At 40.0% G+C, this 25038-nt stretch overlaps 1 protein-coding gene and 1 long non-coding RNA gene across 2 annotated transcripts; one reads left to right on the top strand and one right to left on the bottom strand.

Annotated features, from left to right (window-relative positions):
* Positions 1-1055: 1055 nt before the first annotated feature.
* Positions 1056-2364, bottom strand: LOC133296131 (uncharacterized). The gene is made up of 4 exons (XR_009749460.1): positions 2077-2364; positions 1703-1779; positions 1539-1603; positions 1056-1107 (listed from the first exon to the last, which is right to left on the bottom strand). It is a non-coding gene; the product is annotated as an uncharacterized LOC133296131 (long non-coding RNA).
* Positions 2365-4288: 1924 nt separating this feature from the next.
* On the top strand, positions 4289-9688 carry LOC133296138 (ATPase 8, plasma membrane-type-like). Its single transcript, XM_061495088.1, has 14 exons — positions 4289-4339; positions 4465-4683; positions 4830-4967; positions 5255-5569; positions 5700-6026; positions 6615-6734; positions 6844-6966; positions 7088-7192; positions 7385-7694; positions 7793-8307; positions 8416-8589; positions 8867-9049; positions 9311-9480; positions 9592-9688. Exons 1-14 carry the CDS (start codon positions 4289-4291, stop codon positions 9686-9688), a joined length of 2847 nt encoding a protein of 948 aa, XP_061351072.1.
* The last annotated feature ends 15350 nt before the right edge of the window (positions 9689-25038 follow it).

Raw genomic sequence — 25038 nt, 5'->3', positions numbered from 1 at the left:
GTGCTCAAATCGGAGCACTGTAGTCCAAGTTAGGACAATTTGAAGCAACACAAGAGAGTGTTGGTCACAGGCCCCGCGCGCTTCAGCGCGCTACCGGGCGCTCAAGCGCGCGCTATCGGGCGCTAAAGCCTCCATCTGGGCGCTTAAGCGCACGGAGGCAGTAAGCATTAGCATTTCCAGTGTGGATGGGCGCTTAAGCGCGCAACAGGGCGCTCAGGCGCGCTAGCCTGGGCGCTCAAGCTCCCACCGGGACGTTTTAGCGCGCAGAGACAGAAGCATCTCCTCCTACAGTGGCTAAGGGCGCTTAAGCGCGGACCAGGGCGCTCAAGCGCGCAACCCTGGGCGCTTAAGCCCCACCCTGGGCGCTAAAACACGAGGGGACAGTAAGCATCCCAACTTTCTGCAGCAAAAGGGCGCTTAAGCGCGAGCCAGGGCGCTCCAGCGCTCAATCCTGGGCGCTTAAGCCCCCACTTGGGCGCTCCAGCGCGAGGAGGCAGAATGCATTGGCACTCGCAGGGGCAGCAGGGCGCTTGGGCGCGCTCCTGGGCGCTTAAGCACGCTGCCAGGGAATTCCAATTCCCACATTTCTCAAGTCCAAGCCTAGGGGAAAATGCATCCCCATTACAAACCCCAATTGTCCATGCCCCAAAACTAAATCCTAGCACTCATCCAACCTCTCCTCATGAGATTTAGCTAGAATTTGGGCAGCATGACCTTTGTTTTCTCATCGTTTACCAGTTTAAACAAAGGGGTACCTAATTGATTTTCAGCCCAACCAATTCAACAACTCAATACATAACAAGCATGCATATATTGAATTTCAAGTAGGCATCATTTACATTACATATCCTTTACAAATCATAGAACTTAGCTTACAAAACACTATGATCATTCCCTTGGCTCCCATCAACAAAAGGTGCAACCAAAGGCATGAGCATAGGCTAAGTTCATCCAATGAATCAAGATATACAAATGACCATGTGCTTTCAAAATAAAATCCTATACATGTCAACTACAAAAGGCATGCATAAACTCAAAGAAATGCCACATTTCATGCATAATCCAGATATGGCCACTTGCCACCAGAGGCTCCTGCAGCATCCTTACCTGAAAGGGGGTCCCCACAACACGGGGTGAGATATACGAATATATCCAGTAAACCAGGGGTCCTTGGAGCATCTCTCCACCCCACAGTTCCATATCAGTGTAATAGCAATAACAATAATAATGCAGTAAATACATATCTATGCAAAGTGCAATACATCTCCAGGAGAAATCCCTCGAGCTCTCAAGCTGTCCTAAGGAAACTCATATGCAAATAGTCCTACTGGCCAGCTAACTACCAAGTATGATTTACGCATCGTCATGCCACATACCCACATAGGGAAACACCATCCTATGCCACACCAAATGCATACACATACGTATAACAAAGCATTACACTATTTTATTGCATTTATATACACTATAATCACCACTACCCTTTCAGGGCTTGGTGGAACAATCAAGGGAATTACACCCAAGGTCCGAAGGCTTACCTCAATGCTTCAGTCGACCTTTGTTCTTCACCAATGTCAACAATACTCTACTCCAAAACCAACACCTACACATGGTGTAATGCAATCAACACATTGCATCCAAGAGTATTTCACAATCAACCATCAAATGTTCAATTCAAAACACCACACAAGTGTGAGCTTACCAATTCCAATGAGCTATTCAAGCTCCATAGCTTGCTCCAATGGTTGATCACTCACGGTTGGTCCAAATGTCTCAATCCTAGACATCACAAGGATCCAATCAATCATTCAACTCACTAATTGTTCAACATGCTAGAATACTAACCAATCCAAGCATGAATTTTCCAATATTATGAACAATTATCAAATGACTATCTAGGCTCATTTCCACCGATTAAATGACATTCCTAGCATTTTCCATAACATGCTCTAAGCTCCATTCTTCCTAGAACATAGCTAATTCAACTACATTTCATAAAAATCCTAATTTACTATTCACAAACCCTAACTCATGCAAATTTCAAGGAATCATGAGGTTCAAGGGTTAGAATCTTACCACCAATGGTCACACAACCAAGGATTGATGGCTCCTCAAGCTTCAATGGAGGTAGAAACTCTCAAAACCCCAAATTTCTCCAAAGGGCCGAATTTTTGAGAGCCAATATCCCACCACACAAAGCTCCCCACTTAAAACTAAGCTTGGATTATGAAAGAGGGCGAGATTCTAAGCGATTTAGGCTTTTGAATCATCCAAAACCATCAAGGTTTGATCTCTCTCTCTCTTCCTCCCTTCCTTCCTCCTCTTTTCTCCTTCTTCTTCTTCTTCTCTCTGTTTCTTTCTCGACGGGTTGCAGGGGGGAAATGGGTTCACTTTTGGCTTTTGGTCACTTAACATTGGTTAAGTGGCTTTAAGCGGGTATTGGTTCGTCTATCTATTCAACTCCAATAATTACCAAACTTTACCCAAAAGTCTGGAATATTATTCTAGGAATATTACTATTTTTATTTTTATATTTTGGGTACTTTTGCCAGTACCCATTTATACCCCTTAATTTTCACTGAGTACACTTTTTAACTCCAAAGTGACTCAGATTCATTTAATTAAGCCTTATACTTAATTTCACTCACTAAAACATGTTTAATTAATTAATTACACTTGATTTACTAATTAATTAAGATGGGCTATTATAGGTTGCGCGCTTGAGCGCCCTGGTTCGCGCTTGAGCGCCCTTAGGCACTGAAGGAGGAGATGCTTCTGTCTCTGCGCGCTAAAATGTCTCAATGGGAGCTGAAGCGCCAGGATAGCGCGCTTGAGCGCCCTGGTGTGCGCTTAAGCGCCCATTTACACTGAAATACCTGATGCTTCCTGCCTCCGTGCGCTTAAGCGCTCAGATGGAGGCTTTAGCGCCCGATAACGCACGCTTGAGCGCCCGGTAGCGCGCTGAAGCGCGCGGGACCTGTGATCAACACTCTCTTGTGTTGATTCCAACGGTCATAACTTGGGCTACAGTGCTCCGATTTGAGCGCGGTTTGAAGCCACGAGTAGCTAATGAAGAGATCTACGATATAGTAGAAGTTGTGAAATAAATAAAAGGTAAATTAATGGTTTAAAAATGGAATAAAAACATGATGTTAAGTTGGATTTATCTGATTCCGCAAGTTAATATGGTTATGATCACGAAATTGGGTATTATAAATTCGGCATGTTTTAAAATGAAAAATTTATCCGGATTTTAATTGAACCCATGTAATTGTAACTGCGCTTAATATCATAATGCGATGTTAACAAACCGGTTCTAGAACAGGGTGTTACAAATAGAGAGATAGATATAAAGAAATGTGAGTACTATTGAAAAAAATAAAAAAATGGTTCTCACCACTTTGTGTTTATCTCACTCTTAAAAGCATATAAATTTTTATCCTTAAAAAAAGACACACATTTTCCTTAAATAGAAAAAATGGAAATAGGCGAAGGAATAGGGTAGAAGAAAATCATGTGCAATGCAAGTCACATGGCTTTTGATATGCAAGATAGATGATGACTTGAACAAATAATCATAATTTATTGTCATATAAGCAAAAATATTTTTCATGTATGAGATGCCTCGTCAGCAATACTTAATGAAACTCGAATGATGTTAGTCTCCAAAGACTTATACTATTTCAGAAAGAATGGCCCAATTAAAAATAATAATAATTATATGAACCTAAATAAAATCTTGGTGAAACTATATATAAAAAAGGAGATATATATAGAGTAATTTAACCTAAAATTACTATGAAAAATAAAGCAAGAGATTCTAACATGCAGATATGAGTTTGCATGGAACCCAAAGTTAACATATTGAATTTGTGTATACCAATAAAATGAGCTTCTCAATGATTAGTTTCTACAACCAAGAGGACTTGTAATTTTAAGACCCCAAACAACCGGGGTGTTTTGTGAGCCACAAAAGCCTAGCAGATTTAAACAAACAACCTCCGAGGAACACGAACTAGCTTGCAAGTGGTCAATAATTATAGCATTGCACGGACAATCACAGGTTCTTTATTGTATCTCCAATATCCCTACACTATAAAATGAAAGAGAAGCCAGAACCGTTGTTGCTGTCTCACCTTCTTAACACATCTATATATTCTGTTGTTCTGACGGGTATTTTCGCTCTCTGTTCTTTCTACCTGCCTATGGTAGGTAGAGGCCTGGGAGCGTTGATAGATTGAATTAAAAAAAAAGAAAAAAAAAAGAGAGAAGGCTTCTTTCTTTCATCATGGCTTCTGATATCTCATTTGAGGATCTCAAGAATGAGAATGTTGATCTCGTAAGTAAAATAATAATAATAATAATAATAATAATAATAAATATCAACTATTTGATACGTTTTGCAATTTTCTTTTGCATTCCTTGTTATGACAAGTTGTTGTTACATTGGTTATATATGTGTAGGAAAACATTCCAATTGAGGAGGTCTTTAAGCAGCTAAAATGTACAAGAGAAGGTCTCACATCCGAGGAAGGAGAGAAGAGGCTCCAGGTTTTTGGCCCCAACAAGCTAGAGGAGAAAAAGGAGAGCAAGTTCCTGAAGTTCTTGGGCTTTATGTGGAATCCACTTTCATGGGTTATGGAGGCAGCTGCTATCATGGCCATTGTGTTGGCCAATGGAGGGGTAATTACAAATCTCTCTTGAGTTTATTGCAATTTTTCTCTCTTAGAGATATGATATAAAACTATTCACGTGTGAAGCCTTAAAATGTAAGCTTTTGTATCGAGTTGGTTGATGACATTCCCTAACAGAACTTGTAAATATAACAGGGAAAGCCACCGGATTGGCAAGATTTCACTGGTATTATGGTGTTGCTTGTCATCAACTCAACCATCAGTTTCATTGAGGAAAATAATGCAGGCAATGCTGCAGCCGCTTTGATGGCCGGTCTTGCACCCAAAACCAAGGTAACAGCATTTGTTCATTCATTTCAATTTTTCCCTGATTGGATTGCTATATAACGATGGCGAGTATCAGCAGTGGTAAAGTTACTTCTTTGTGACTGAAAGGTCATGGGATCGAATCTGGAAAACAGTCTCTTTGCAAATATGCAAGGATAAGACAGCATACAAGGATTGCTCTCACCCTACCCTCGCTAATCGAGGTTTAACGGAGAGTGATTTTATTGGATTGCTATATACTACTCTACACACATTCACCAGCTAACAAGAAAGAAACCAATTTGTAATTGTAGGTGTTGAGGGGTGGAAAATGGACTGAGGAAGAGGCAGCAATTTTGGTACCAGGAGATGTGATTAGCATCAAGTTGGGAGATATTGTCCCAGCTGATGCCCGTCTCTTGGAGGGAGATCCCCTCAAGATTGACCAATCTGCCCTCACTGGCGAGTCCTTGCCAGTCACAAGGAACCCTGGTGATGAGGTCTTCTCTGGCTCCACCTGCAAACAAGGTGAGATTGAGGCTATTGTTATTGCCACTGGCGTTCACACCTTCTTTGGTAAGGCTGCACACCTTGTTGACAGCACCAACAATGTCGGTCACTTCCAAAAGGTATCATATCATTTCATATCTTTTACCTTTTAAGTCAAGTAATTTGCATTTGAAACTGGATTCTCATGTCTAAGCATGATCCAACTTTGGACTAATCTTTGGATGTTTTTTTTATTGGCTTGCATTTTAGGTGTTGACTTCCATTGGTAACTTCTGTATCTGCTCAATTGCTTTGGGCATGTTGGTTGAGATCATTGTCATGTACCCTATTCAGGGCAGGGCTTACAGAGATGGTATTGACAATTTGTTGGTGCTTCTCATTGGAGGTATCCCAATTGCCATGCCAACTGTCTTGTCTGTGACCATGGCTATTGGATCCCACCGCTTGTCTGAGCAAGGAGCCATCACCAAGAGGATGACTGCCATTGAAGAAATGGCAGGAATGGATGTTCTCTGCAGTGACAAGACTGGAACTCTCACCCTTAATAAGCTCACCGTGGACAAGAGCTTGATTGAGGTAAAGATTTTATTTGAGCAAAATATGATAATGAACCAACAACTCTCATTAATGAGCCTTCAAATGTTTTAAGATGCCTTGTAATAGGATGCATAGAAATTTATAATTCCCATGTTTAATTAAGCATTTTTTTATATTTTCCTGTGTTCTGTATCACAATTAAATTCCCAAGGCAAGAGGATAAAATTACACTTCTTCTATCTTGGTAGGCATGTATTTTTATTACTATTCAATTGAAGTAGTTATGGTGAGGTTACCATTCTCATCCTTTCTGTGGTGATGAATCTTGTATGTGTTCCTAAGAAAAGGAATTTATCCACTTTTCGGTGGTATATCAAGAAGATGGAAACACATAAGAACTCTTGCATGGGAATGTAACTATTAAACGTTAAATTTCTAGAACTACTATTTCTTACTACTAAAAATGTTTTTACATAAGAATTATTACATCTATTAATTTTAAATGACATAATAACAATAAATGATTCGTAAGTACTGGATTCCCATATCATCAAACAAAAGCGTGAAGATGCAATTGCACTAAAAAGCTTTCTTGTTCTTCTAATCATGCGTTGTTTGCGAATGCAGGTGTTCGTCACTGGTATGGACAAGGACACCCTTGTCTTATATTCTGCCAGGGCTTCTAGGACTGAAAACCAGGATGCCATTGATGCATCAATTGTCGGAATGTTGAGCGACCCCAAGGAGGTACTATGATTCACATTCATTTACGTAACATAGTTTGTGTTAACGTGTAGTGCATGCAGTATGCAAAATGGCTTAACTTTGTAATTTGGATTCTGTTGTGACATCTCAGGCAAGAGCAGGAATCACTGAGGTGCATTTCTTGCCCTTCAATCCAGTGGATAAGCGCACTGCTATTACCTACATTGACAGCAATGGCAACTGGCACAGAAGCAGCAAAGGTGCCCCTGAGCAAGTAAGGCATTTCCTCATATGCATGGAAATAGAATTAGTTTTACCACAAAATATTTATTCTCTGAAAAAAGTGTAACATGCATATCACTTCTGATATCTGACTACCCTTTTATATGTATCAGATTATTGATCTCTGTGCCCTCAAAGGAGAGGCATTGAAAAAGGCCCACAAAATTATTGATGAGTTTGCTGACCGTGGTCTGCGTTCCTTAGGTGTTGCTCGCCAGGTGAGTAAAGGGCCTAATATAAGAGGCTATGAATTCATTGCTAGCAAGAAAAATGAGGAAATTTTCTAATAGATAAAAACCACAAACCTAGTTGTATTTTTGCAAAGAGGCTGTTTTATCTTACCGTTGCTTCAAGGCTCGCGCGTTAGGAAATTTTCCAATAAATCTACATTATATTTTATTTCTTGGCAGACTGTTTCAGAAAAGAACAAGGAGAGTGCAGGAGATCAATGGGAATTCTTAGGTCTCTTGCCCCTCTTTGACCCTCCAAGGCATGACAGTGCTGAGACTATTCGCCGTGCTCTTGATCTTGGTGTCAATGTTAAGATGATCACTGGTGACCAACTTGCCATTGGAAAAGAAACCGGTCGCAGGCTTGGAATGGGAACCAACATGTACCCTTCATCCTCCCTCCTTGGTGATAGCAAGGATGCTTCCATTGCATCAATCCCAATTGATGAACTCATTGAGAAGGCTGATGGATTTGCCGGAGTCTTCCCTGGTAATGAGATTAGTCTTATTATATTTATGCTAAACTCAATAACAACATGACTCTTAACAAAACAAAAACTGAGTCTAAGACATGTACTATACATGCAGAGCACAAGTATGAGATTGTGAAGAGGTTGCAGGAAAGGAAACACATTTGTGGAATGACTGGAGATGGTGTGAACGATGCACCAGCACTCAAGAAAGCAGACATTGGTATTGCAGTGGCTGATGCAACTGATGCTGCAAGGAGTGCCTCAGACATTGTTTTGACCGAGCCTGGACTTAGTGTGATTGTGAGTGCTGTGTTGACAAGCAGGGCTATATTCCAAAGGATGAAGAACTACACCATCTATGCTGTTTCCATCACAATCCGTATTGTGCTTGGATTCTTGCTCGTTGCTCTAATCTGGAAGTTTGACTTCTCACCTTTCATGGTTCTCATCATTGCCATCTTGAACGATGGAACCATCATGACCATCTCCAAGGATAGGGTCAAGCCATCTCCTCTCCCTGACTCATGGAAGCTTAAGGAAATCTTTGCCACTGGAATTGTTCTTGGAACATACATGGCCATCATGACCGCAGTTTTCTTCTATGCTGTTCATGACACTGATTTCTTCTCTGTAAGTAACTACTCGCTCACCCAAAAATTTCTGAATATAGAAATTAGAAAACACACATTATACAATTATGGCATGAAAGTGATGTTTTTCTTTCTCTCTTTCTTTCAGAAAATATTTGGTGTCCACTCAATTGCTGACAGCGAGGAGCAGCTTAACTCAGCTCTCTACCTTCAAGTGAGTATTATTAGTCAAGCACTCATCTTTGTGACCAGGTCAAGGAGCTGGTCATATACTGAACGCCCTGGTCTCATGCTTATTGGAGCCTTCATTGCTGCACAATTGGTTAGTTTAGTTTCTTTGTACCAAACATTTTTTTCTGAAAAATTTTGTGTTAAAAAAGAATCCATCAATGTATAAAAAGGGACAGATTATATTTACAAATTTTTTTGTTTACAAACTACACTATATTCTCCCGGGAGAATACAAACTTTTACAAACTACACTATGTTCTCCCGGGAGAAGATAGTGTAATTTGTAAAAAAATTCAAAAAAGTTTGTAAACGGATCCTGTCCCGTATAAAAATACATCTGGTTTTAACTTGGTGAGTGCTTAACTTAGGTGGCTACTTGCATTGCTGTGTATGCACACTGGGACTTTGCTAAAATCAATGGAATTGGATGGACATGGGCTGGAGCAATCTGGGTCTACAGCGTTATTACCTATATCCCTCTTGACATCCTCAAGTTTTTGATCCGCATGGGACTCACGGGGAGTGCCTGGGACAACATGCTCCAAAACAAGGTCCGCGAAAGTTTTCTTTCTATTATTTTTCCAACCAGCTCATCCGAAATCTGACTAATCCGATTCGAGTACTCTCAGACCCATATATGGGACGACTCTTCCAATATTATTTTTGTCATTCCCAAAACTTGAAACCTTTGTTAATAAGGAACAAGCTCCCTACCACTTGAACTGGTTGTTGGTGCTTCCTCTTTTCATTTGTAGCCTTTCTTGCTCAAATATCATTGATCACCACAACATTGTGTGTGTATTTTGATGCAGACTGCATTCACAACAAAGAAGGACTACGGAAGGGGAGAGAGGGAGGCTCAATGGGCAGTGGCTCAACGCACAATTCACGGTCTTCAAGTTCCTGAAGCACAGAAGAACAACAACCACCATGAGCATTCTGAAATTGCTGAGCAGGCTAAGAGGCGTGCTGAGGCAGCTAGGTTAAGTTTCCCTGACTAAACTTCAAATGAATGCATCTACTAAAATGATTTTATAGTGGTGAAGTTGAATCCAACACAGTAATGCTAATATGATGTTATCAAATTTTACAGGCTGAGGGAGCTACACACGCTTAAGGGACATGTTGAATCGGTTGTGAAGTTGAAGGGTCTTGACATTGAAACCATTCAACAACACTACACAGTATAAGCATATTACTGAGGGATGGTTGTAAAAGAAGCTAACTTAGGCTATTCATGAAGATGTGATCAGAAGCCGAGTATAAAAGTGAAGATGAAAAAATACAGCTGTACTTTGTGTTTAACTTAATTTCTCTTCGTTTTTCTATTACAGTCATTTGGCTATTCTTTTAAAATTGGAGTAATATATTGGGAGATTGGTGTTTTACAACATTTGTTCCGAGACTTCTTACTCTCATTTTTAAAAGGATATCACATTGCTGCTTAGTAGAATGGTGATACCATTTTTGTAATAATATAGATGAAATTTGTTATACATGGCTTTTCATATGCAAGGAAACCAAGAAAAAATTTAAAGGGCCGTTACTTTTGAGGTTTAAGAAACACCATTCTGCAGACGCTTTCAATGAAACGTGCAGTATAATAACCCTAAACTGGGTAATATGGATTTAAGAATTCATTAACGATTTAATCGTATAATAACCACACGTTGCTACCACAGTGTGCCAAGTAGCCCTTTAAGACCAACAAAGCTTAAAAACTCCTTTTTGTTAATATTCACACTAAACACTTTCGCTTTTTAGTTTCTCAAGGAATTCTATACTTTCTTTATGGTCTTCATTTCCTACTATATTATAGATCTCTCTGTTAACTACGCGTGGGTTCAAACCGCGCTCAAATCGGAGCACCGTAACTCAAGTTATGGATTTTTGAAGAAAAAGTGTTGAATTTCACAGGGAGTCCCACGCTGGTAGCGCGGGAGCACTGACTTGCTCGCGTCTTCCCACATTGCCAACTTTGACGCTCACAGCGCCACGGTCTGGAGATTTCACCCTACATTAGTATTTTACCCATAACTTGAGTTATACTTATCTGATTGACGCAATCTTGGTCTCGTTGGAAAGCTAAGAAAAAGATCTACAACTTCCATTAAGACACAAGGGTTCAAATCTATCATATAGGATATGAAAAATGAACAAAAAGACATGGTATCCTTATATTTACATTAATTCCCAATCTAAATATCTTCTTTCACCTAATTGACATTATACAACTATTTCAATACATGATTCCTTACCATTTCAAGGCTCACATGATATCCATTAGCATATAATTACATCAGATTAATTATACAATTCAAAATGATGAATATAGCATCACATTCTTCAATGTATCAATATCTCAATTACACCAATGTTCTTCCAAATTTATATACATGCCAAAGAACTTAGAATAGCATATTATCAAAGTCCCTATCTATATATGCAAGGGCTATACAAAATGTCAATAATCACCTCCTAAGTCCCTCAAGAAGACTTATACCAAAAATGCATCCAACATGTCCTGTATATGGTAAACCATCCCAATGGCATGCATAACCAAAAGAATGTAGCATCATTATGCACTATGTTGCACCGACACCGATACGAGACACGAGATACGATACGACACGACATTCCGACACGTTAATTATAAAAAATGTTAAATTTTGACACGTTAGGACACGTTTTGATATTATATAATATTTTTAATTTATGTAGTGTATATGATATTTAATATTCAATAATTTAACAAAAAAGTAAAGCTAAACTTATAATAGCCATAAATTTTGCCAAGAAACATAAGATATCCCAAATCTTTATATTAAACTCAATAAAATAGTAATTATAATCCCACAAATCTAATAGTTGGAACTCAAAATGCAACTCAACGTAGCCTTTGAACCTTTTTTGAGTTTTTGCAACGAGTATTGGAGTGTTGCGAAGTGTCAGAGTGTCGGTGGGTGTCGGGAAGTGTCGGACACGATACGCTAGGGATTTTGTAGTGTCGGACACGATACGCTAGGGATTTTGTAGTGTCGGTGCTTCATAAATTATGCATCCCTCTAACTCAAGCATGGCCACTTGCCAGCAGAAGCTTCCGCAACATCTGTACCTGAAAGGGGGTCCCCACAACATGAGGTGAGATATATGAATACATCTCAGTTAACCAGGGGTCCTTGGAGCATCTCTCCACCCCATAGTTCACTCACAATATAATAGCAATAATCGTAAATAATGCAGAAAATACATATCCATGCAGTGTGTAAAACATCTCCAGGAGACATCCCTCGAGCTCTCATGTTGTCCTAAGGATACTCAGATGCAAATTATAATGACCCTAACTGGTAAATCCTAATTAGAGATTGAATTTAAAGATTTAAATGACATAATTAGATTCAAAGTGTGATTTCAAGTATTTTGACTGTAATCATGACTAGGTTATGAACAGTGCGTTCTGCCGGGTGATCTGCATTCTTGTGAATTAACCGGTAGAGCTAAAATGAGTAAAATGATTTTAGAGACAAAAATTGATAAATCTGACGCCATATATAAGTTCAGAACAAAAAATTGTATAGTCTGACACTTTCCGTGAAAATCTCGTGAATAGTGTTTTCTACAGGGTTTTTTGTACTGCTGTTTAAGCAACCGGTAAAGTCCAGAACAAATAACTGATGAAATAAGAATAAGAAATTCCAATATATGCCATACAAGTCATAATAGGCCCAAGAAGGATAAGTTCATAATTTTTAAGTTTCATAAGCAAAAGACGTACAGTTAGTCATTCACAGTGCATTTCATCAAAAATGGTGCAGAAATCATACTATGAATTATGAAATTGTTCCTTAGGAAATAAAAATTAATGTAAAAGTATTCAGAAAAATAAAAAAGTGTCTGTAGCTTTAAGTTAATTCAGGGTAAGTTTAAGTGAAAATATGCGATAGAAAAACAACCGGGTAAAGGGCCACATATGCTTAAAAACCTTAAGTGACTTAAGTGATCACTATTCACTCTCATTTTCTCTCCTTCTTCCCCCTCCCAACCCGCAGCTGCATGGAGAAATAGGGCTAGGGTTCTTCTTTTTTCTTCCTTTGATTTCCATCCATTTTTACACCAAAAGGCTTGATGCTATACATGAAAATCATAGGAAAAAGTCCAATGAATCCATTCCACCGATCAATTTGAGCTATAGTTGAGTGTGTGAAGAGTTCTTCCTCCCCCCATTTTCGTGTCACTATTCATCAAGGAGGAGAAATTGTATTCTGGAAGGAGTTTTGCTCGGAGATGGTTCCCTAGACCTTGTACAAGCTATTGGAGGTAATAAACCCCTATTTTCATTGTATTATGTTGATGAGTTGAGCCATGAAAATTATGAGCATGTGTTGGGTGGAAAATAAGTTAGTTTAAAATGTGAAGTGATGATGTATTGTGTGTGTTTTGGAGATAGGAAAAGAAAAATAAGCATATGTAAGTTAAAAAAATTGGAAAAAAATCCCATGTATCTCTTCCCCTATGCCTCGGCCTTGTGAGGGTAATTAGGGGGTGATATGTAAAACTTTGTTCTATGTATTGAGAAGATTTAATATGTGGGATTGGGTATAAATTTGATGAAGTAGTAGGAATGCAAAAGTGGGAAAAATACTATGGTGTTGCACACCATTTTCGGCCATGATGGGCTTTGGAGGGACTTGATGTTTCGAAATTAAATTGGAACCTTGTGGATGCATACATAGGTAGGTGCAAGTTATATGTAACAGCGCCAAACCCTTTAGCAGGATATTGTTCGCTTTGCCCCGCGCACAAGCACCGTCGAGCTCACGGTTTTACGTTTTGGGTTACCCCCAAAAGGCCTCCTACAAGGAAAGGTATCCACACCCTTATTTAAGGCATGCTTCGTTCCCCTCTCCAACCGATGTGGGACATTACATCCTCCCCCACTGGGAATACAGCGTCCCCGCTGTACACACCGGTCCAGGGCCAGGCTCTGATACCACTTGTAATGCCTGACAACTTGCAAGAATCAACGACTATCCCTACATACTAACACGAGACTTTTCAGTGTGCTTTTTCCTCACTCGCACACTTCCCGGGAAAACTTCCCAGAAGGTCACCCATCCCAGAATTGCTCCAAGTCAAGCACGCTTAACTATGGAGTTCTTCCGTTCCGGGCTATCGAAAAGAAGATGCATCTTGTTAGTATAGGTAGTACCAATTAATTCTTATAAGCTCTCCCAAACTGTGCAGTCTCACACCTGCACAGTCTTTGGAATCCCTCTCTTTCGGGTGTCGATTCGATTCATTCATGCATGTAACCCCCCGCTGGAAGCCTGTCAGGAGCCGCTCCTTATCCGTGCCTCTTTGCACCGGCGATCACTCCCCGCCCTCGTCAGCGCTCGGGATGTTACAGGCCCACCAGCTTCCGCCTGGTTCGTCCTCGAACCACACCGTACTGGATGAGAGGCCCTGCTCTGATACCAAATGTAACAGCCCCAAACCCTGTAGCAGGATATTGTCCGCTTTGCCCCGCGCACAAGCACCGTCGAGCTCACAGTTTTACGTTTTGGGTTACCCCCAAAAGGCCTCCTACAAGGAAATGTATCCACACCCTTATTTAAGGCATGCTTCATTCCCCTCTCCAACCGATGTGGGACATTACATTATAAGTTAAGTGAAGAAAATGAATTGAAAAAGAAAAGAATCCTTGGAAGTTCCTAGGAGATTTCGACCTATAGAGGTGTTTTTAGGAATAGATTTTGTTACATTTTATTTTAATAAAATGTGTGGTTCTTCAATGTATGAAAGTGCTGAGTTAAGAAGTGAAATGGCTTAGAAAATTGTGAAAAATATCTTGATTCCCTAAGGGGATGTCCACGGCCTTTTAAAGAAAATGGCATGATTTATGTTGAAAATTCTCAAGTGAACACTTGATTAAATTAAAGAACGCGAACGATTATAAAGGGGTCTAGACTTGTGTATATGCATAGGATTGACAAAAACGTAAAGAAACGAAAATAAGCGATAAAATGTATGCCTTATGAAAATCTAGGCATGATAGCATTTTATTGATGTGTATTTTGGATTCTTTCTCTAGGTGTGCCTAGGGACTAAAAAGGGTTTGGATCCTGTTGAAGCGGTATAAGTAACTTGTGCCACAAGAAAGCAAAATTGAAAAGCTTCAAGAGGTAAGCTCTATGTTTAAGGAGTCTTTTCCTGCTTGAGTGCTCCACCATGGTTAGTGAACTATGGTTGGACTTTATGACTGTTGTTTTGATACTTTGTATAGATGCATTCATATAGAGTTATTTTATAACATGATATGACTTATTCCGATATGATTTCTGTATTGACATATGGTACACTGATGTCTTCTTGGGGTTTCCCTGAGATTGACGATGTACACCTTCGATATGCTCTGGTTTCGCTTGGGTCCTCCCTTGGGAACACGTGCGTTGATTTTCGCTTGGGGTCCTCCGCTGGGAATGACGGCATACGCCTCTGATATGATATGAATATATGTTTTGTTCTGTTATGATATATGTTATATGTGCCTTGTATACTCTGTATCTGACTTTCATGCAGGAGTGAGCCAGGGGTATGGAGAATTCTCTATAAACCTCGAGCTTATTGAGATTTGTTATCTCACCCCTCTTTGGGGACATCATTTCAGGTGCCCAGATTCCCGATGAGTCCTCACTAGGCAGGGACGTGACTCGTGGTTGAGACGTTGGGACGGATCAGTTTTGAGTAGCTGTAGGCTACTAACCTTTTGGAGTGCATTTATATTGTTTAGTATTGCCGCATTTGATGGATCATGATGTTGGATCCTTTATTTTGTATATGGCCTGTATATGTCTTGTACATGTCCTTCAGTTTGATGCATGTACATTTGTGTATTCAGGCATGTTGATATGACTACGTAGTATTCAGTTATGCTTATGTATTGGATTGCATGCTGTTAGATTAGTGGCACGGAGCCAAGCTATGTATGCGCCCATGGATGGGCATATGACTATATTTGGATGTCTGGTACTTCTGGATTAATATACTGTATAAACTATCTATCAGAAAATCTTAAGAGTGGAATGGGAAAATCCCAGTTGTCCTATTTACAGAGGTTACTCTGTCCGATTTTTCGTTTTCGCCGAATAAGAATTAAACTAGAAAAAGAAAAAGTTAGCCTGTATTTTTGTAAGTTAAGTCTTCCGTTGTTTCTGTTTGTATCATATGCATGTTAATTGAACCGGCTCGAAACGGGGATGTTACATTTATGGTATCAGAGCAGTTTCGCTAGGAAAGCCTGTGATATATTGCATAAGTTGTTCGGTTTGTGATATTCTTGAGTTTTTCTTGGAGTACTATGATATGCATGTCTGATAACTGGGTGTGAGCCTAGCTAACTCATTCCTTTGTGTAAAATGTGCAGAATTGTGGTTTGTCCAAGAAGGAAATCTACTCCTCCTGTTGACCCGAAAGATCCTATTTTAGCAGATTTGGCTGGTCCTCGAGTAATTCGTAGGGGAGGTACTTCGCAGCCGGATCCTATAATAACAGCTTTGAATGAAATGCAACAAAATATGGCTGTAGCTAGGCAGTGAGAGCTGGAAGTAATGATGAAAGCAAATCAAGACATGTTAGAGGCCAATAGGTTGGCTAATCAAGAAATGATGACAGCCAGCAGACTGGCAAATGTGGAAATGATGAGATTACTTTTAGCTGAGGTGAGGGCTGGAGGGCAAGGTCCACAGCCACAGCCATTGCAACAGCCACCGCCACCACCGCCACCGCCACCACCACCACCACAGCAACCTATTCCTCCTCCTAATCCTCTCTATGTAGAGGAGGGTGAAGGAAATAATGATCTGAATGAAGAGTCCAGTCACAGGGGTGGTGTGGCACTGCCAGCCACTAATATAGAGCAGAGAGAAAGAATGCTAAATGCGTTCCGGAAACATTCACCACCACATTACAAGGGCAGCATTGATCCTATTGCTGCTATTCAGTGGTTGGAGGAATTTGATCGTATTTTTACTCTCATGGAGTGTGACGATCAGCAGAAATTACTGTATGCCTCCTATATGCTGCAGAGTGATGCAGCCGACTGGTGGAGAAATACTCGTCAACCCTTGGAATGTCAGGGTTATGCTATTACATGGCCTTTATTTGAAAGGCAATTCTTGCTGAGGTATTTTTCGTGGGAAGCGCAGATAAGGAAGAAGGGTGATTTTGAAGAACTAAAGCAGAGTCAGATGTCTATTGATGAATACCTGAATAAATTTAATAAGCTAGAAAAATACTCTCACTTTCAGAGAGCTCCACCTACTGAGGATGACTTGGTGTTTAAATTTCAAAGAGGACTACATGACAATATTTCTGAAAAACTTGTAGGGCACTCTTTTGATACTTTTGAGGAACTTATTAAAAAGTGTAAAAAAATTCAAGAATACTATAGAAAGAAGCATAATGACCAAGCTGCTCCTAATTTCGGTCCTAAAAACACTTCTGGGAATTCTAAGGGAAAAAGTTTACAGGTTAAACAGTCTGATGGCAAGTTCAAGAAGGCTGGGAATTCAAAGCCTGAAAATTTTAAATCTGCTCCTCAATGCTCTACATGTGGGAAAGCTCATTCTGGGGTTTGCAGGAAAGAACAAAGACTTTGTTACAAGTGTGGCCAAGCTGGGCATTTTATTAAGGATTGCCCCTTTAATGGGGGACAAGTTTCTACTATTCAGGTTACTCCGACTCCTATTGTGGTTGAGGAACCATCTATACCCCTCCCACCTCCAGTTGCCTGAGTATATACAGTGACTCAGCAAGAAGCTGAGAGATCAGCTAGTTTGGTACGAGGTATGATTTCTATTCATGATGAAATGCTTAGTGTCTTGTTTGATTCTGGTGCCACACACTCTTTTGTAGCTGATTATGTAGCTAAAGCATTTGATCTGCGTGTGACAATAATGAAAACTCCTATGCGTATTGTTACGTCTGTGGGAAGTGTTTTTGATGAAAACTATATTTGTGAAATGTGAAATTCAAGTATGAAAGTAGGGAATATTCTGCCAATTGTATCGCCTTACATCTTGCCCCTTATGCTTAAAGACCTTAATAAGTGACTTAAGTAATCCCTATTCACTCTCATTCTCTCTCCTTCTTCCCCCTCCCAACCCGCGGCTGCATGGAGAAATAGGGCTAGGGTTCTTTTTTTTCTTCCTTTGATTTCCATCCATTTTTACACCAAAAGGCTTGATGCTATAGTTGAGTGTGTGAAGAGTTCTTCCTCCCCCCATTTTCGTGTCACTATTCATCAAGGAGGAGAAATTGTATTTTGGAAGGAGTTTTGGTTGGAGATGGTTCCCTAGACCTTGAACAAGCTATTGGAGGTAATAAACCCCTATTTTCATGGTATTATGTTGATGAGTTGACCCATGAAAATTATGAGCATGTGTTGGGTGGAAAATAAGTTAGTTTAAAATGTGAAGTGATGATGTATTGTGTGTGTTTTGGAGATAGGAAAAGAAAAATAAGCTTATGTATGTTAAAAAAATTGGAAACAAATCCCATGTATCTCTTCCCCTATGCCTCGACCTTGTGAGGGTAATTAAGGGGTGATGTGTAAAATTGTGTTCTATGCATTGAGAAGATTTAATATGTAGGATTGGGTATAAATTTGATGAAGTAGTAGGAATGCTAAAGTGGGAAAAATACTATGGTGTTGCACACCATTTTCGGCCATGATGGGCTTTGGAGGGAGTTGATGTTCTGAAATTAAATTGGAAACTTGTGGATGCATACATAGGTAGGTACAAGTTATAAGTGAAGTGAAGAAAATGAATTGTAAAAGAAAAGAATCCTTGGAAGCTCCTTGGAGATTTCGACCTATAGAGGAGTTTTTAGGAATAGATTTTGTTAAATTTTATTTTAATAAAATGTGTGGTTCTTCAATGTATGAAAGTGATGAGTTAAGAAGTGAAATGGCTTGGAAAATTGTGAAAAATATCTTGATTCCCTAAGGGGATGTCCACGGCCTTTTAAAGAAAATGGCATGATTTATGTTGAAAATTCTCAAGTGAACAGTTGATTAAATTAAAGAACGCGAACGATTATAAAGGGGTCTAGACTTGTGTATTGGCATAGGATTGGCAAAAATGTAAAGAAACGAAAATAAGCGCTAAAATGTATGCCTTATGAAAATCTAGGCATGATAGCATTTTATTGATGTGTATTTTGGATTCTTTCTCTAGGTGTGCCTAGGAACTGAAAAGGGTTTGGATCATGTTGAAGCGGTATAAGTAACTTGTGCCACAAGTAAGCGAAATTGAAAAGCTTCAAGAGGTAAGCTCTATGTTTAAGAAGTCTTTTCCTGCTTGAGTGCTCCACTATGGTTAGTGAACTATGGTTGGACTTTGTGACTGTTGTTTTGGTACTTTGTATAGATGCATTCATATAGAGTTATTTGATAACATGATATGACTTGTTCCGATATGATTTCTGTATTGACATTTGGTACACTGATGTCTTCTTGGGGTTTCCTTGAGATTGACGATTTACACCTTTGATATGCTCTGATTTCACTTGGGGCCCTTCCTTTGGAACACGTGCGTTGATTTCCGCTTGGGGTCCTCCCTTGGGAATGACGGCACACGCCTCTGATATGATATGAATATATGTTTTGTTCTGTTATGATATCTGTTATATGTGCCTTGTATACTCTGTATCTGACTTTCATGCAGGAGTGAGCCAGGGGTATGGAGAATTCTCTATAAACCTCGAGCTTATTGAGATTTGTTAACTTACCCCTCTTTGGGGACATCATTTCAGGTGCCCATATTCCCGGTGAGTCCTCACTAGGCAGGGACGTGACTCGTGGTTGAGAATTTGGGACAGATCAGTTTTGAGTAGCTGTAGCTACTAACCTTTTGGAATGCATTTATATTATTTAGTATTGCCGCATTTGATGGATCATGATGTTGGATCCTTTATTTTTATATGGCCTGTATATATCTTGTACATGTTCTTTAGTTTAATGCATGTACATTTGTGTATTCAGGCATGTTGATATGACTATGTAGTATTCAGTTATGCTTATGTATTGGATTGCATGCTGTTAGATTAGTGGCACGGAGCCAAGCTAAGTTTGCATCCATGGATGGGCATATGACTATATTTGGATGTCTGGTACTTCTGGATTAATATATTGTATAAACTGTCTATCAGGAAATCTTGAGAGTGGGATTGGAAAATCTCCAGTTGTCCTATTTATAGAGGTTACTCTGTCCGATTTTCATTTTTGCCGAATAAGAATTAAACTAGAAAAAGAAAAAGTTAGCCCGTATTTTCGTAAGTTAAGTCTTCTGCTGTTTCTGTTTGTATCATATGCATGTTAATTTAACCGGCTCGAGACGGGGATGTTACATTTATGGTATCAGAGCAGTTTCTCTAGGAAAGCTTGTGATATATTGCTTATGTTGTTCGGGTTGTGATATTCTTGAGTTTTTCTTGGAGTACTATGATATGCATGTCTGATCACTGAGTGTGAGCGTAGCTAACTCATTCCTTTGTGTAAAATGTGCAGAATTATGGTTTGTCCAAGAAGGACATCTGATCCTCCTGTTGACCCGACAGATCCTATTTTAGCAGATTTGGCTGGTCCTTAAGTAATTCGTCGGGGAGGTACTTCGCAGCCGGATCCTATGATAACAGCTTTGACTAAAATGCAACAAAATATGGCTGCAGCTAGGCAGCGAGAGCTGGAAGTAATGATGAAAGCAAATCAAGACATGTTAGAGGCCAATAGGTTAGCTAATCAAGAAATGATGACAGCCAGCAGACTGGCAAATGTGAAAATGATGAGATTACTTTTAGCTGAGGTGAGGGCTGGTGGGAAAGGTCCACAACCACAGCCTTTGCAACAGCCACACCCACCTCCACCGCCACCACCACAACAACCTATTATTCCCCTTCATCCTCTCCATGTAGAGGAGGGTGAAGGAAATAATGATCTGAATGAAGAGTCCAGTCACAGGGGTGGTGTGGCACTGCCAGCCACTAATAGAGAGCAGAGAGAAAGAATGCTAAATGTGTTCCGGAAACATTCACCACCACATTACAAGGGCGGCATTGATCCTATTGCTGCTATTCAGTGGTTGGAGGAATTGGATCGTATTTTTACTCTCATGGAGTGTGACGATCAGCAAAAATTACTGTATGCCTCTTATATGTTGCAGAGTGATGCAGCCGACTGGTGGAGAAATACTCGTCAACCCTTGGAATGTCAGGGTTATGCTATTACCTGGCCTTTATTTGAAAGGCAATTCTTGCTGAGGTATTTTTCGGGGGAAGCACGGATAAGGAAGAAGGGTGAATTTGAAGAACTAAAGCAGGGTCAGATGTCTATTGATGAATACCTGAATAAATTTAATAAGCTGGCAAAATACTCTCACTTTCAAAGAGCTCCACCTACTGAGGATGACTTGGTGTTTAAATTTCAAAGAGGACTACATGACAATATTTTTGAAAAACTTGCAGGGCACTCTTTTGATACTTTTGAGGCACTTATTAAAAAGAGTAAAAACTTTCAAGAATACTATAAAAAGAAGCACAAGAACCAAGCTGCTCCTAATTTCGGTCCTAAAAACACTTCTGGGAATTTTAAGGGAAAAGGTTTACAGGTTAAACAGTCTAATGGCAAGTTCAAGAACGCTGGGAATTCAAAGCCTGGAAATTTTAAATCTGCTCCTCAATGCTCTACATGTGGGAAAGCTTATTCTGGGGTTTGCAGGAAAGAACAAAGACTTTGTTACAAGTGTGGTCACGCTGGGCATTTTATTAAGGACCGCCCCTTTAATGGGGGACAGGTTTCTACTATTCAGGCTACTCCGACTCCTATTGTGGTTGAGGAACCATCTCTACCCCTCCCACCTCCAGTTGCCCGAGTATATGCAGTGACTCAGTAAGAAGCTGAGAGATCAGCTAGTTTGGTACGAGGTATGATTTCTATTCATGATAAAATGCTTAGTGTCTTGTTTGATTCTGGTGCCACACACTCTTTTGCAGCTGATTATGTAGCTAAAGCATTTGATCTGCGTGTGACAATAATGAAAACTCCTATGCGTATTGTTACGGTTGTGGGAAGTGTTTTTGATGAAAACTATATTTGTGAAAATGTGAAATTCAAGTATGAAGGTAGGGAATATTCTGCCGATTTTATCGTCTTACATCTTGCCTCGGTGAATTTAATCTTGGGGATGGATTGGTTGTCTAAGTACTGTGTGAAGATTTACTACTGCAGTAAAACCATTTCTGTCTCATCTTATGATGAAGAGAGGGCGTCTCCTTATTTGTCTGTACTTCGGGTTGTAAAGGCCTTGAAGGAAGGAGATTTCGGGTTTGTTTTGTTGGGAGGTCTGGTTGGTGTCAACAAGGAGCATATTTCTGATATTTCGATTGTTTCCGAGTTTGAGGATGTCTTTCCAGATGAAATTCTGCACTTTCCTCCAGAGAGGGAAATTGAATTCGCAATTGACTTGTTGCCTAGCGTGGGGCCTATCTCGCTTGCTCCATACCGGATGTCACCTCTGGAATTATCTGAATTGAAGAAGCAGATCGAAGACCTGTCTAGTAAGAATTTTATCAGACCGAGTGTGTCTCCGTGGGGAGCACCGGTAATCTTTGTTAAGAAGAAGGATGGGTCCATGAGATTATGTACGGATTACCGGCAGTTGAATAAGGTTACTGTAAAAAATAAGTACCCTTTGCCGCGTATAGATGATTTGTTGGATCAGTTGCGTGGTGCGACTGTATTTTCTAAGATTGATCTCCGGTCCGGGTATCATCAGATCCGGATAAAGCCGGATGATGTTCTGAAGACAGCTTTTAGGTCCCGATATGGGCACTATGAGTACCTGGTTATTCCTTTTGGGCTTACAAATGCACTAGCCGTTTTGATGAGTTATATGAATCGGATCTTTAAAGCCTATCTGGATCAGTTTGTGGTTGTCTTTATTGATGACATACTGATATATTCAAAGACTAAAGAAGAGCATTCTGAGCATCTAAAGGTTGTTTTGCAGATTCTGAGAGAGCATCAGTTGTATGCTAAACCGTCAAAGTGTGAATTCTGGCTTTCTGAGATACAATGTCTGGGCCATGTCATCTCATCTGAAGGAGTGGCAGTGGACCCGAGTAAGATTGAAGCAGTGTTAGAATGGGAACGTCCTAAAAATATTACAAAGATCAGGAGTTTTCTTGGTTTGGCTGGGTATTATAGGCGTTTTATTGAGGGATTCTCACGGATTGTACTACCTTTGACACGGTTAACCCGTAAAGGGAACCCATTTATATGGACCCAAAAATGTGAAGTGAGCTTTCAAGAGTTAAAAAGGAAGTTGACTACAGCTCCGGTATTGATATTGCCTGATCCTACCAGTAAATTTGTGGTGTATTGTGATGCTTCTTAGTTTGGGTTAGGCTGTGTTTTAATGCAGTTTCGTCAGGTTCGCCTATGCTTCTCGGCAGTTAAAATCGCATGAGGAGAACTATCCGACACACGATCTTGAGTTGGCAGCCGTAGTGTTCACATTGAAAATCTGGCGACACTTTCTATACGGGGCCGATTTCATTGTCTACAGTGACCACAAAAGTTTAAAATATTTGTTTGATCAGAAAGAGTTGAATATGAGGCAACGCAGATAGGTGAAATTTCTGAAGGATTATGATTTTGAATTGCAATATCACCCTGGTAAAGCAAATGTGGTAGCCGATGCTTTAAGCAGAAAGGCGCTTAGTATGGCCAATTTGATGATTTCTGAGTATAATCTGATTGAGAAGTTCAGGGATCTTCGCATTCCTGTGAATATAGAAGATAGCCCACATTTATTGACTACTACGGTAGTCCAGAACTCATTAGTCGAGCGGATCAAAGAAGCTCAGTTGCTTGATGAAGAAATTCAATCTATGAAAGAACAGGACTTTGTGTCCACTGATAGGTTCGGACTTAAGTTTTACAAAGATCGGATCATTGTTCCGAAAGGTCAGATGGAAGATGAGGTATTGGCTGAGGGCCATATAGGTAAGTACACTATTCATCCTGGTGCTACCAAGATGTACCAAGATTTGAAACGAAATTTCTGGTGGTCGGGAATGAAGAAAGATATTGCTCTGTTTGTGAGTAAGTGTTTGACATGCCAGAAAGTTAAGATTGAGCATCAAAGACATTCTGGATTACTGCAGCCCTTGGATATTCCTGAATGGAAATGAGTGAGTATTTCTATGGATTTTGTAGTGGCATTACCGAGAATTCAGGCTGGTTTTGATTCTATATGAGTAGTTGTTGACAGATTGACAAAGTCTGCATATTTTATACCAGTCAAAACGAGTTTCTCCACAGAACAGTTGGCTCGGTTATATGTAAGAGAGATTGTGAAACTTCATGGTGTTCCTGAAAGTATATTAGTGATCGGGACTTTAAATTTACTTCTCGACTTTGGGATGCAGTGCAACATGCATTCGATACGCAGCTGAGGCTGAGTACGGCTTATCATCCCCAGACTGATGGTCAGACTGAGAGGACTATTCAGACCCCAGAGGGCATGTTGAGGGCTTGTGCCTTAGAACAGGGAAACGCATGGGATAAGTATCTTCCTCTGGTGGAATTTTCCTATAATAATAGTTATCATGCCAGTTTGGGTCTGTCTCCCTATGAAGCTTTGTATGGCAGGGCGCCTACTTGTTGGTCAGAAATTGGTGAGAGGCAGTTATTTGGGCCTGATATGGTCCAAGAGACTACCGATCAAATTATGATGATTAAGGATCGGTTGAAGAAAGCACAGAGCCGCCAAAAGAGTTATTATGATGCAAAACATCGACCCCTTGAATTTTCTGAAGGGGATCATGTTTTTATCTGTTTGTCTCCGACTACGGGTGTTTGGCGTGCTCTAGGCGTGAGGAAGTTGAGTCCTAGGTTCATTGGGCCCTACCAGATTATAAAGAAGGTCGGACCTGTGGCATATCAGCTTGTCTTACCTCCACATCTGTCAAATCTGCATAGTGTTTTTCACTTCAGTCAGCTTCGCAAATACGTACCTGATGCATCCCACATTGTTCAGCGGGACGATATTGAAGTAAGGAAAGACTTGAAGTTTGTTGTGGGACCGTTGAAGGTTCTAGCTTGTGATGAAAAAGTGTTGAGAAACAGGACTATTCCCATGATCAAGGTGCAATGGGAAATATTGACTCCTGAGGACGCTACTTGGGAGCGGGAGAATGAAATTCTCTAGCAGTATCTTGAGTTTAACGTCAGGTATGTGTTATATGTCATATTTTGATTTTGTGGGCAAAATCCTTAAAAGGTGGGGTGACTATAATGACCCTAACTGGTAAATCGTAATTAGAGATTGAATTTAAGGATTTAAATTCCATAATTAGATTCAGAGTGTGATTTCAAGTATTGTGACTGTAATCATGACTAGGTTATGGACAATGTGTTCTGCCGGGGATCTGCATTCTTGTGAATTAACCGGTAGAGCTAAAATGAGTAAAATGATTT

The sequence above is a fragment of the Gastrolobium bilobum genome, unplaced genomic scaffold (assembly GCF_033153095.1).
Source record: "Gastrolobium bilobum isolate Gb01-03AN ecotype WA unplaced genomic scaffold, APGP_CSIRO_Gbil_v1 utg27986, whole genome shotgun sequence".
Taxonomy (NCBI): Eukaryota; Viridiplantae; Streptophyta; class Magnoliopsida; order Fabales; family Fabaceae; genus Gastrolobium; species Gastrolobium bilobum.
This window is presented reverse-complemented; position numbering and strand designations above follow the sequence as displayed.